Below are 13,494 nucleotides of genomic sequence, written 5' to 3' on the forward strand. Positions count from 1 at the left end.
CCTGAGTGAACGATGGTAAAAAGTATTATTTCTTCATTGTTTTACAATAATTTTTAAAACATATATATAATGTCCATGTATAATTTTGATGGCGTCGTTGCGTACAGCGTCTGGCTCTAACACACGGCTGTGAGTTCGATTCCCACCTGGGGGAATGGCATCATTTATTTAATATTACTGTTTTTATTATTAATATCAAATACAAGTGACTTATCCGTGGCTTCGCCCGTTTAATTTTATTGCTAGTTATTTGATTACACATCATTTTTACATAAGCCTACGTGTTATTCTAATATATGCTATAGGTATTAATTTCAAGTTTCAATTTAAATTTGTTCAGTAGTTTTGCATAAACGCGGAACAAACATCCGTCTTCTTGAACTTTCGCATTTATAATATTGGTAGGGTAACTTTTATATTTATTATTAATAAATATGCTATAGTTAGTAAGAGCTGTCGTACACACTTAACGCTAATCTCCCTGTCTACTCTGCTTTGAAGAAACAGTTTATAATAAAAATAAATCCAACTAATATGAAGAGAAATATAAAATATAAGATCGCTCACAGTACCGACGTACGCTTAACCTTGCTAAATGTCGTGGGCGGGGTGTCCCGCCCCTGAAACTTTATCATTTCAGTTTTCCACGTTCACCAGGTCATATGTCCTAGTCTTAATAAAAAGAAATTAAGCTTACATAAAAAAAAACTTAAATTTCGTTATATATTTATATACGTAGATTTTTTACAGTATAGTGCAACAGGTAAATATGAAACATATTATTTTGGTTTTCTAATGTTTTTTTTATTATTCGTTAGATAGTAAGTACCTATATGTGACTTCTGCCTTTTTCGATCTTAGTAGATAGTGTCATATAATTCTAATTTTAAAACTTTTTTCACCAATATGCAATGCTTCCTGAATTCCTCGGAAAGTGGGGAGTGGAGTGTCTTAACACTAGGTTCACTCTGCCTGCCCTTCTACATGCTGTATATAGTGTGAACCTGAAAAAAAAATAATTTTTAATAGACTTGCATATGTACCTACAATATTGACATTTAACGTGTACCCAATTCTTTAGTTGATAAGTATGTATGTTTTAAATTACACAAAATTATTCAAAGAGAGGAGTGATTTGAGTATATTTCTTTATTTAGTGACTTTCCACCAGAGAGATCAAAAATTTTTTTTGATATTAAGTAAAAATATGAAAATTATATAAAAAAAGAAAGGGTTCATTCTTTGTTTCTAGAACTTGCATTTTGATTTTAGTGACGATGGAGGAATGTAAAAAGAAACATTATCCTAATTGCGACAGCAATGTCTGGTTGAGATCCTGCGAAAAAGAGGTCACTGAACCTATAGAGGGCAAACTGACAGGTATGTATAAATTGTACATATATCATTGAAATTAGAAATATATAAAATAAATACAGCTTACAGTCATATAATTTTGATAGTCAACATTTACCGCCTACTGAACTGAATTGAAGGAAATTTTGTGTTTATGTTTCAATAGATTATTAGATGGTGGTTGAGTTCTGCCACTCAACACGCAATGCTTCCGGAATTCGGTGGAAATAGGAAACGAAAGTGTTTTAATGGGAGAGGAGTGTGTTAACACTAGGTTTTCTCTGCTTGCCATGATACATGACTGTTAACACCGGTAGAATTCGCGTTTGTAGCAACTTTTGTAAATAGTTATTTACCATTTTTATATTAGGTAAAATACCAATATGGCTTAACGGAACTCTGCTAAGAAATGGTCCCGGTTCATTAAAAGTGGGATCTATGAGGTTCAAGCATTTGTTCGATAGCGCTGCTCTCTTACACAGGTGAGTCTATATAAAATGGAAAGAATTACTAAGTAAGGTTGAGGCCGTCGTAGCGCAGAGAAACAAGCGTGCGACTGTAAATGTCGGTTGATGACGGTTGGGAGTGCGATTCTCACTCGAGGGAACGAAATATTTAATATTATCATTTAGGCAAAGTGCTTCATTGAGTTCTGCCACTCAACACTCAATGCCTCTAGAAGTGGGGAACGGAGTGTCTTAACACTCGGTTACCTCTGCCTACCCTGCTGTGTGCGGGATACAGCGTGAAGCTAATCATATACATATAGTACTCTTACCCTAGATTACATCCTTACATCCTAGATATTTACATGGTTGCTATAATTCTTTACAGATTTTCCATCCAAGATGGTAGAGTCTCATATCAATGTCGATTCCTTCGATCTAACACGTTTAAGAGGAATCATGCAGCTAATAGGATCGTGGTGACTGAGTTTGGGACAAAGGCAGTACCAGACCCCTGCCATACTATTTTTGATAGGTATGTATGGTTCTTATAGTACACTGGTAATGTGATGTAGTGGTTTATCTTTCATCGATTAGGAGTTCAATTTAATTATCTATATTATATCTTTAGTTCATTTGTAATTGTTGATTATACGCTGAAGGAAATGGTAGAGTAAAGCACTTAAAATAACAGTATTTGGAAACTAGACACGCGGCGTTGAATTCCGCGAACACGAAGAACATAAAAATTGAGCGGAGGAGATCTTCTTACACTATATTCTTTCTACCTAGCCTGCTATATGCTTTATACGGGTACAGAGTGAAGCTGAGAAAAAAACAATAACAATCGAATTGTTTCGAAGGTAGTTTAGATAAAATGATTGATTTTATAATTACAATAATTTATAATCCATTTTTAACTCGTATGATAATTTTTAATATAAAATTCCAGAGTTGCAGCCCTGTTCAAGCCCGGCGACTCAATATCGGACAACGCTATGATATCGGTCTACCCATTTGGAGACGAAATATACGCATTCACAGAAGGTCCTGTCATTCACCGGTAAATGGTTATGTATATAAATTAGCTTCACGCTGTATCCCGCACACAGCAGGATAGACAGAGGGAACCTTTTAGACACTCTGTTCCCCATTTTCCACCTGTTCAATGGCGGAATGCGGCTCTTTGCCTCGACACCAGTGCGAAGAAATGAAAATATATATTTATATAAATATTTCATTTTCGCGAGTGGGAATCGAGCCCACAACCAGTCCTATATAATATTAATTGTTGATTTATTTATATCTAATAGAAAAATAACTTTTAGGATTGATCAAGCAAATCTTGATACGTTAGAAAGGAAGAATTTAACAGAAAGCCTCGCTCTCATCAACCATACGTCACATCCGCACGTCATGTCAAACGGTACGTACAAACCTTGTTTTTAGCTTCACACTGTATTCCGCCCATAGCAAGGTGTTAAGTTGTTGAGACAATCCTTCCCCTTTAAGATACTTCCTTCCTTTCTTGCCTTTCTTTCTTTTCTTTCTTGAAAGTGTCCCACTTTCCGCTAATTTATAAAATGCGTATTGAGTGGAGGAGCTCAACTCTCCGCTTTACCTTGTTCTTAGAGCGAAGAACTGAAGAAAAGAGTGGAATTCGAACTCACAACCTGTTACGTTGCGCCCTTGCGCCACGACAAGCCCCGATTTTTTTATTTCAGATGAAAAAAATCATGTAGAATATTACTTTAATATATTTTTTGTTAATTAACACTGTTACCGTCGGCAATATGCCTTTCCGCTTCCATATCTACTGAACAAACTTCCCGAATATTCTTTTTGTTTAAGTGTAAAATAAAAAATATTTTACTTTTAATTAATTATGTTCTTACAGGTGATGTTTACAACGTCGGTATGTGTGTACTGAAGGGAAGGCTTCGGCACGTTGTTGTTAAATTTCCAGTAACGGAAAAGGGTGAGTATTATAATATGCAATATAAAAAACTTAATAAATAAGTTATTTTCAATATGCATGATTTTTTTATTGAAATACTTATGTATATTATATTCGTCTTTTTGGATTGGTACTTTTAGCTCTGTAATATTGGTGTATATTTAAAATTTTACTTGTACAGGTGATATGTTCAAAACAGCGCACATAGTGGGTAGAATGAACCCGCGTTGGGCGATGAATCCAGCATATATGCATACTTTTGGTAATTATGTTTTTATATTTTTAAGATTATATTCTTATTTTTACTTTAACGCTATATACCGCATTAAGAAGGGTAAACAGAGGGGTCAAAGTGTTAAAACCTCCTATTCTCCACTCTCCACCTTCCTCCACAGAGTGTTGTGTAGCGGAATTCAACGCCGCGCTTTGTCTCTAATCACAGTTTTTATACAACATAATTATACTTTTACCAATTTTTCATAACACTTTTCAGGTATAACTGAAAATTATTTCGTAATAATCGAGCAGCCATTATCAGTATCTGTGTACAGTGTGGTCCGAAACCAGTTAACAAACCAACCTCTTGCCTCTAGCCTACGTTGGTATCCGGAACACGAGGTAAGAAATACAGTATTTTTTATATTTATTTATTAATCGTTTTTTTTTGTTGTACTTTAAATAATTTTTAATTAAGTCAAATTAGTACAAAAACCTTTTTTGTAGATCATTTAATTTCGTACAAGAATATATATTGGTTTTTATACCCATACTATTAGTTTAATTGCAGCAAAGTTTCTAATTCAACTTTCTCCTTGTTTGATTTGATTTTTCATATACATAATATGAAAAATCAAAAATCGCGATGAGACACTTCTTAACATAAAAATTAAGAGTTAATATTTTCCATATAATAAAAAAAAAAATGTTTGACCCATCCTACTACACATATTTCTGTTATAATTTTCAGACACATATAGTCCTTATAAGCCGACACAGCGGTAAAGAAGAAAAAAGATATAAAACAGAACCAATGTTTTTCCTTCACATCATAAACTGTTTTGAGAAAAACAATAGATTAGTGGTCGATGTATGTGCATACAAAGACGCCAAGGTTATAGATGCTATGTACATACATGCTATTGAAGTAAGTATATGGAAAATATTATAATTTAGATAGTATTAGTTTATATATATATGCATGAAGAGTCGTCTTTCTGTACGCAATGATTGTATTTTTTTTTTCCCACATATGGCAGGGGAGGCAGGGGGAACCTGGGGATCTAGTGTTAAGGTACTCTGTTCACATTAGGCACCTCGTTTCCGGGAACCTGTGAACCTATTGTATTATTAAGACTGTCTGTCTTTCATAGGTTCCCTCTAACTTTCTATGTACGGAATACATCGTGAAACTAAAACAAATATAATATCTTGCTTTTTTTACTTAAATTACCATCATGTTATAGACAATGCAATCAAATGCAGATTACGCAGAGTGGTTCCGAGGAAGGCCCAAAAGGCTAGAAGTGAACTTAGACGCCCCTCGCTTAACCCAGATAAAACCAAAGCTTCTCGTGGACCTAGGATGTGAAACTCCAAGAATACACTATGATTTACATAATGGTAGGTATTTGTAAATTACAATATTTTAAGAAAATATTTTTCTGCGGCGTTGTTCTCCGATTGATAACCGGGCGGTGAGTAAGTCCCTCAGCCTGATTGTTTTTTGTGATTTAAAAAATATAGCGGTAAATTTCACTACTTATTGAAGATATAATATGATAGTAATATGTGGCATATGTATATAAAGAAAAAAACTTTAAAATTATACTTCAGTGTCTTTGGAGCTAAATAATTTTCCATTAGTTTTTCTTTGCCACAGTTAGACACTGAGATTAGAGCATTGAAACAAACAGACGCTTCAGTTTTATAAAATTAAATATATAAATATAAATTATATTTATTTACTTTTAAACATTTCATTCGTTATAAAGCTGTAAAATTTATGTATATTTTTGTAGGTCGACCCTACAGATATTTTTATGCGATCAGTTCTGATGTAGACGCAGAAAATCCTGGCTCGGTGAGACTCTTTTCCTTAATTAGTTTTTTTTTTACTAAAATAATGTTATTTAATACTAATATTTTTATATAAAATATATCGGTATATAATAAATAAGTAAAATATTTTGAATCTGAATTTATATATATATCTCGGATACTGAGCAAAAATATCAGAATCTTAACACTATGTCTCCTCTGCCTATAATTAAAGCTGATGTTTCTTTTTAGCCTCACTCTGTATTCCGCACACAGCAGGGTGGCCAGAGATAACCTACTTCTAAAAAATCATATGTGATGAGTGGCAAAACTCAATGCCACGCTTCGCCCTGACACCAGAGTAAATAAAATGGAAATATTAAATATTTAATTTCCTCGAGTGGGAATCGAATCCACTACCTGTCGCTATGACCCCATGTACTGGCCCCATGCTGCTTTTTTAATTGAATTTATTTGTCTTATTTGGTATATTTGCAGATAATTAAAGTGGATACAGTGTCAGGAGAAACCAAGACCTGGTGGGATGTAGATTGTTATCCCAGTGAGCCTATTTTTATTCCTCACCCGCAAGCTAAGGTTTATTGCTTTTATTTTTATAGTATTTGTATATAACTGTATGTTATAATTCGTATCTATTATGATTTTGCTTGATAACTGCGACCTGCCATGGTATATTAAAATGTAGGAATTAGATCGTTCTCTGGACCATCGTTCAGTTATTTTTTAAGTTATAGAATCATAAATATAGTTTTTTTTTTTAAATTTAATATTTCAGCAAGAAGACGAGGGCGTTATTCTAAGTGCATTAGTGTTCGGTAAAGAAGAATGTGCCGTAGCTCTACTAGTACTTGAAGCTGCTTCTCTAAAGGAATTGGGGAGAGTATGTTATAAGACACCATCTCCTTCACCCAAATGCCTACACGGCTGGTTTTTACCGGATAATCCTTGAAATTAAGGAGTAAAAAAAATGGATTAAAAATTTATATTGCTTATTGATCCGCTTGAATTATTGAAAAAATCAGGCAATTTTGTGTAAGTTCCATATTGTTAAGATTTTTTAAATATTTAGAAGCTATGGTAGCACAAAAAGATTAAAGAAATAGCTATGTTTTTATATTATATGTATGTCAAATAAATATACTCAATTATGAAAATAATTTAAAAGCATACAAATATATGTTGCACGAATTAATCGAATGTATTAAACAGTAGATACTTAAATATATTAGAAAGTCAAATGATCTAACTAGGGCTGAACATATCATGCAAGGAAAGAAAATTTAAGAAGATGAGAAGATGGTCTCAAAACCATAGCCCATGAAACGTGGACCAAACTAGAAAGATATTGGAAGGAATAGGAGAAGGCCTTTGCCGAATTAGATATCGATATTGAAAAATGAATAATTAGTTAGTTATTTATATTATAGTAGTTTTAATGAACTTTCATATTATTGTTACTGAATACTAAATATTTAATATACTCGTACAGAATACAGGCTTGTATTATTATTAATATTTTAATAAAATGTCTCTATAACATAAAATAATGTTGTTTTTGCTTTCTACTTTGCAGAAATTAAATATTCTATTGATATATATTATCATACTTAATTTCTGCAATTGATATATTGGGTTATTGTGTATTTAAAGGGAGCCAACATATTGTGATTCAAGTCCCGGGCACTGCTCCAAGCTCCTCCTACCTGCACGACAGGCACCCATTGTAAGTCCATGGAATGTTAAAGATGTCTTTTCTACTTCGATTTAAGCAAAATAAGATTAACATCATATTTTATTTTGAGGACTGTCACAAAGCCAGGCCAGCCAGGCGTGCATAAACGCGAGGTCGAGACAAGTTGTTGGCTCGATTCCCACTCAATTATATCAAGACTTAAGTTTTTATTTATAGCTAAGTATAGCAAAAAAAGTTGTTTAAGACATGCATTAAAAACAATAGCTGTTTTATGGTTGTCATTATCATGACTTCGTTATTAATTTTCTTTCAATATAATAAAGTACTTACTTAAATGTTGATTTTTTAAGTAGCTTCTACTAGATTCTCTCTAGATTCTCTCTGTCTTCTCTGCTATATAGATACATCGTTAATCTTAAAATAAAAGAAAAAAATTGTATTCAATTTTTATTCATTAATTTAATAAACACAAAATAGTTTGTGCTGAATAGTATGAGCTTGTATTGTATAGATACTATTGATATGTAAATGTTCTATAATCAATGTGCCTACTTCCACGCTTCGTACATTTTAGAGTTTGAAAGAGAAAAATGGTAAAAAATTTGGACAGTTTATTTATATCTTTATTCCATACAAAAAGAGCTATACCTGTTTTTAACTGAATTGTTAGAGATAAAATGAAAGTGAAGGATCGGTGCCAATATACAACTATAATAACAACATATGGCAAATAACTTCTAAAATATAAAAAGAGGTGCATATTTATTTTGTAGTTTCTGTTTTGTTTAGATTAGTATATATACATTGTACATTTATCCCCAAGCAGCATTCATGAGATTGTATATTCCGTAAGCTTGACTTGCCATCTGAAAAATCAACAAAATATTGTGCTAAATATTAGAACTACTTTAAAATTACTACTATACTATAATAGAATCCCTTTATACTTGAAAACAATATAATTAAAGAAAAAAATTAAACTTAATTTAGCTTAGGATACTAGGTTCCCTCTACCAACCCGCATATAGGGTAGCCAAACGGAACCCATTGACAAGCCTTTCCTTTACCGCTTTACCGCTTTGTATCCTTGCTAGAGCGAGGAAATGAGAATAACTCATGAATCAGTGGGTATTGAATCTATAACCGTCAAGCTTACAGTCACTATACATGCCCCTGCACGCAGTAGGTTAAGGCAAGGGAACCTAGTGCTAAGTACTCCGTTCGCAATGCGTGTTGAGTGGTGTAACCCAATGTCGCGCTTGTGCCTCGAGACCAGAGCGAAGAAATGAAAATATAGATAGATGTAAATAAATATTTGATTTCCCCGATTGGGGGTCGAACCCATAACCAGTCGATTTTACAGTCACACTCTGTGCCTGCGCCACGACTGGCCTCAAATATTTATAACCTTTTATATTTTACCTCTCCAAATGTGTCCAAGCATATAGAATAGAAAATACTTTTGATGCCCAGTGGCACAGTGGTTCTGGTCAGCATGAATAGGATAGTTTTACGAATTTCGATATCTCGTTCCATCTCCCAACCGCAAGCATATATACTTTGACGTAACTTTTCACTCTAATATAAAATTTATAATAATAAGAAAAATATTTATTTTTCTTAAAAATGTCCATCGTGCACATTCTTCTGTTTTGGATTCGATTCTCATTGTGGGGGAAAAAATCATGAATATCAACCAATAATATAAAACTATTTTATTTTAATTTGCGGTGTCTTTTCTGGAAAAAGTTGAGGCCAAAGTAAATAAACGTGACTGGTTGTAGGTTCGATCCCCACTCGAAGACATGAAATATTTATTTCAATTTATATTTTCATTTCTTCGCTCTAGCGTCAAGGTCACTCCATACGCAATGCCTCCAGAATCCGGCGGAAATATTGAAGCAGGTTTAAGTATTTCATGATAATTATATTGTTTAAATAACGTAGCAAAAATTATTTACCATATCCATCAATTTATTACCATAAAAACAGGGCATATAAAAATGAAATACAGCGGAAATGGCGAAAGACGCAAACTCCAATGATACGTCCTTTTTGCGCAAGGACTGAAAAAAAAAACGTTATATCAAAATATTATTACAATAATAAAAACAACGTAAAGATTTTATTGATTGAAGAATTACTTATTGGTATATGTGGTATATTATTAGTTCACACTACAATATTTCTTCCATTTTTTTTATTTTTTGGTATATATATATATATACTAGTGGACCCGAACGCGGCTACGCCCGCTTGAACTATACGAATATTTATTAAATATATTTATGAAATTATTTTCAGTTTTCAATAGAGAGATGCGTTAAGCAAGCTCATTTTGGGTGACGTTTTCTAACAACAAACTTTGCAAGTCGTTGCTTAGCAACGGCTGTTATTAACATGGTGGAATAAATTGCATGTCAAATTAATAAGTATTTTAATATATTGGTATATATCGAAAATATTACAAATATGAGAAAAAAAGTATCCTATGTTCATCCCGAGACCCTCAAGTATCTCTATATGAGTATTTTATCACAATTAAATTAGCGGTTTGGTCCTGACTGCATAAAAGACAGACAGACGGACAGACAGACAGACAGAGTTACTTTCGAATTTATAATATAGGTATGGATTAGCAATGATAAATTCCATGGCACACCCCCCACCACATGTTTACACACTTTTGTCCGCATGTTTATTATATTACAAAATAAATATTTTATTCATTAGACTTACCTCTACAAACTGGAAAGTGGAAAATGGAATTAGAAACGTAGTAGTTTTCATATTAAATTCGTATAAAACGACAAAAATATCTTGAATTTTTTTCACGTACCTGCAAAATCGTTGTTATGTTTTCTTTATTTTGTCTTCGCACAGTATCTCGCATATAGCAGGACAGGCAGAGGGAACCTAATGTTAAGGCACTCCGTTACTGAGGGTATTTAATTTGACTTTCCCCGAGTGGGATCGAACCCAAAACCATCGTGTTTACAGTTATACTGCGTCAGGATGGTCTTATTATTTTTTTAGCGTGATAGAGTGTGGACGTCTTGAACAAGTTGTTGTTGTAAGATTTTTTTTAACTTCTCTTATTTTTTACATATCGCAGTTCGTTCTCCACTTTCCACCAAACTTAAGAAACATTGCTTGTAGAGCGGAGTAACTCAAAGCCGCATTATGTTTACAACAGCGGAAGGGTTCCCTAGAGCAGAAGTCAAACCGTTAACCACAACTCAGTCCACGCTGTCCCACTGTGCTACGTACACCAGGTTACGTATACCTGTACTTTAATAAAATATTTGAAAAAAAAATGTATATAATATTATTATACCTACATATATATTTCCAAAAGTTTTAGGTGGATTAATTTCAAATTTTCTTTTGCATCTGCTGTTGTCCCTTGCGAGAATAGTTTCATAAATCTATTGCTTAACAAGTCTAATTGACCACAAGCATGTACCAAAAAAATAGGACCGAGTGGATCAAAACCCAAATACATGGAAGCCGAAAAGAAATCAAACGACAAACATTGAGCGAAAATACAAGTAAAAATAATTGGATTTTTCTTAATTCCATTAATAAATGGCCAATTCAAATCGAACATTGGGACTAATTCCCATTCGCCATTTATATATTTGTAGGCCATTAGAACAAAAGCTTTTACGGGAAATAGTAAGCCTGTGACTATTGATGCTGCGAGCCAAATTTTACAAACATCCACTCCCATATTTGCATGTTTCATAACAATATGCTGTTCTTCTTCTGATAGATCCTCAGATAGTTCGTAATCCTGATTTATTGTGTCTATCAAACTCTGAATATCATCTCTATTGCGTAAGAGAATAGTAAATTTAAAAGTCACCGTCACACATACTATTGCCATAACACCGTTCTTGATGACTTCAGTATATTCCTTATTATTTACGTCGTACAGAATTATAGAATATAGCAAAGAAACGAAACAGAGGAATGTTATTATATGTTCGTAAACAATTCTGAACATTTTGAACCGATTTCGAGTAGCTTGGGGATGCGAACCATTAAAATGTAGAGCAAGCGTGGATAGTTTAAAAACATCTTCAAATTTACGAAATTTATTCATTTTTTTATTACTCGACAGTGTGACACAAAAGGGTAAAGTGTTTATACTTCTACCGTCCAGCTTTTCATGGAGTTGTGCATAAAATGACGTTATGAGACTCTAAGACTGCAAACGACGGTCAAATTAAAATGAGCCTATCATCATCCATACTTGTATCATTCATTCGATATGAATTTTGTCTGTTTGATATTATCGTTATAATAATTTTGCAATTTTAGCGTTTGAAAATGAAAATGTTTGCCTTCATTTATGTAATTACATCGTAATCACCACTTAAATAGAAATAATATCACCGCATAAAACTATTTAAATAAGGCGGAAAGCATTGAAAATTTGACTTCTTAAGGTTGTGTCGAAAGGAACAAAATTTTTTTTTAACGAATAGAACAACCGACTTTTAACAACGAACTAAAAAGTAAAAAATAATTTCACAAACATTTTAAGTCGATTAAGTCGTTACCGGCATTTGAGATGGAGATAGATGTACACTTTGGGTACCTATAATATGGGTACCTTATTGTATTCGGCGGGAAGTAGGTCTAACAGTAACACAGCGAGGCGACGACGTCTCTATGCAAAGCCAAAGTGTCAAACCTTTCACAGATCATTGGGTCCCCAACGTTTTAAACGGCTCTACGTTGTATGTTATCAAATGGGTCAAGCTGATACTGAGGTGCATCAGCCCAGAGATGAAAACAGTACCTACTCCTCATGAGGCTGAACATGGGCCCTATACAGGGCCAATTTGTGTTTTGAAAAACACGTCCACTGTGACACGATGGTGCTAAAATATTATAGTTGATTTTTAAATTTAAATCTGTAGTAAATATCTAATTGTGAGCTTATCCAGATGTAACCACTAGTTCAGTAGAATGAAACGGATGGTATAATGATAGCGTCAGTTGATTTTTACTTAGAACTGCTGTTTTGTATTAAACTGTCAGGCAGCATTAAGTACCTAGGTGGTCACTTTCATATAATTTTGTAATTATACATTTGGTATTGTAGATTCCCTACAATTTGTCTTTTGAAATACGTATTTCATTTTTAATTTGTATTTTTGTATGACAACAATATCTGTAAATGGGTCATAATCAGAAAAAGTGTACATTTTGTGTCTTTTCTTGTCCCGCTACTTTGAATGCGTTTTAAAAATACAATTTTAAAGATAATTTAAATATTTTGCTATTTAAGATAAATTTACTTATTAACTTAAAGATTTTTGTAATATTTTAAATGTATTATGGCTAATAATAGTATTTTTTGTTAGTTGCAAAAAACTTTTCAAAATGCTTCCATACAATTTTTCGTGTCCCATTCACCACTTAACTTTTTAAAAATTGATTTGTTACGAATGTTTATGGTTTTATTTGATTTCAGATATGTTTATATTACTTTACTTTATGCATAATATTATATAGAACTACTTTTATTGATACATTATTTAATAAATAATATATATGAATTAAGTAAATTTGTCCCAAAATATTATCTTTTTGTTACTCAGGGCTAGTAACGTACAATTAAAATATGAACGCAATTATTTTGAATGGTATTTAATATTAGTTTTTATTGTGGCACCATTATTGTAAAAGTCAATGCTATCGTAGCTACAACAAGTGGTCTTTTCGCAGCAGTTGAGGGGTTCAAATGTTTTAGAGGGAATGCGTGAAATTACATCTCAGGGTTATAAACGGCTTTTATTTTAGTAAGTATTCTATAATTTCGTTTTCTTGTTTATGTTATTTGCTTCTTTTTACAAAATCTCAAAAAAGAACTTCATTGCTTGCACATGCAACACGTGGCTTATGAGCAAATATTTAAAAAGGTTAGAATTTCTCAGACTTCATTCTCAATTTCGTTATATTTCGTTACGTAA

The 13,494-nt window shown here is 32.8% G+C and overlaps 2 protein-coding genes across 2 annotated transcripts; one reads left to right on the forward strand and one right to left on the reverse strand.

Moving 5' to 3' along the window:
- The first annotated feature begins 649 nt into the window (after positions 1-649).
- Positions 650-7,358, forward strand: ninaB (neither inactivation nor afterpotential B). The gene is made up of 14 exons (XM_085203824.1): positions 650-763; positions 1,273-1,380; positions 1,724-1,835; positions 2,188-2,334; positions 2,752-2,862; positions 3,128-3,225; positions 3,697-3,777; positions 3,938-4,018; positions 4,250-4,374; positions 4,724-4,900; positions 5,220-5,376; positions 5,775-5,836; positions 6,292-6,390; positions 6,590-7,358. Exons 2-14 carry the CDS (start codon positions 1,278-1,280, stop codon positions 6,761-6,763), a joined length of 1,527 nt encoding a protein of 508 aa, XP_085059950.1. The 5' UTR covers positions 650-763; positions 1,273-1,277; the 3' UTR covers positions 6,764-7,358.
- Positions 7,359-8,227: 869 nt separating this feature from the next.
- LOC146528986 (4-vinylanisole receptor-like) lies at positions 8,228-11,674 on the reverse strand. Its single transcript, XM_085203823.1, has 5 exons — positions 10,849-11,674; positions 10,247-10,346; positions 9,469-9,573; positions 8,930-9,085; positions 8,228-8,373 (listed from the first exon to the last, which is right to left on the reverse strand). Exons 1-5 carry the CDS (start codon positions 11,613-11,615, stop codon positions 8,320-8,322), a joined length of 1,182 nt encoding a protein of 393 aa, XP_085059949.1. The 5' UTR covers positions 11,616-11,674; the 3' UTR covers positions 8,228-8,319.
- Positions 11,675-13,494: the final 1,820 nt, after the last annotated feature.

This window comes from Heliconius melpomene, chromosome 19 (assembly GCF_056956725.1).
Source record: "Heliconius melpomene rosina isolate 202511_hmr_F chromosome 19, ASM5695672v1, whole genome shotgun sequence".
Lineage (NCBI taxonomy): Eukaryota > Metazoa > Arthropoda > Insecta > Lepidoptera > Nymphalidae > Heliconius > Heliconius melpomene.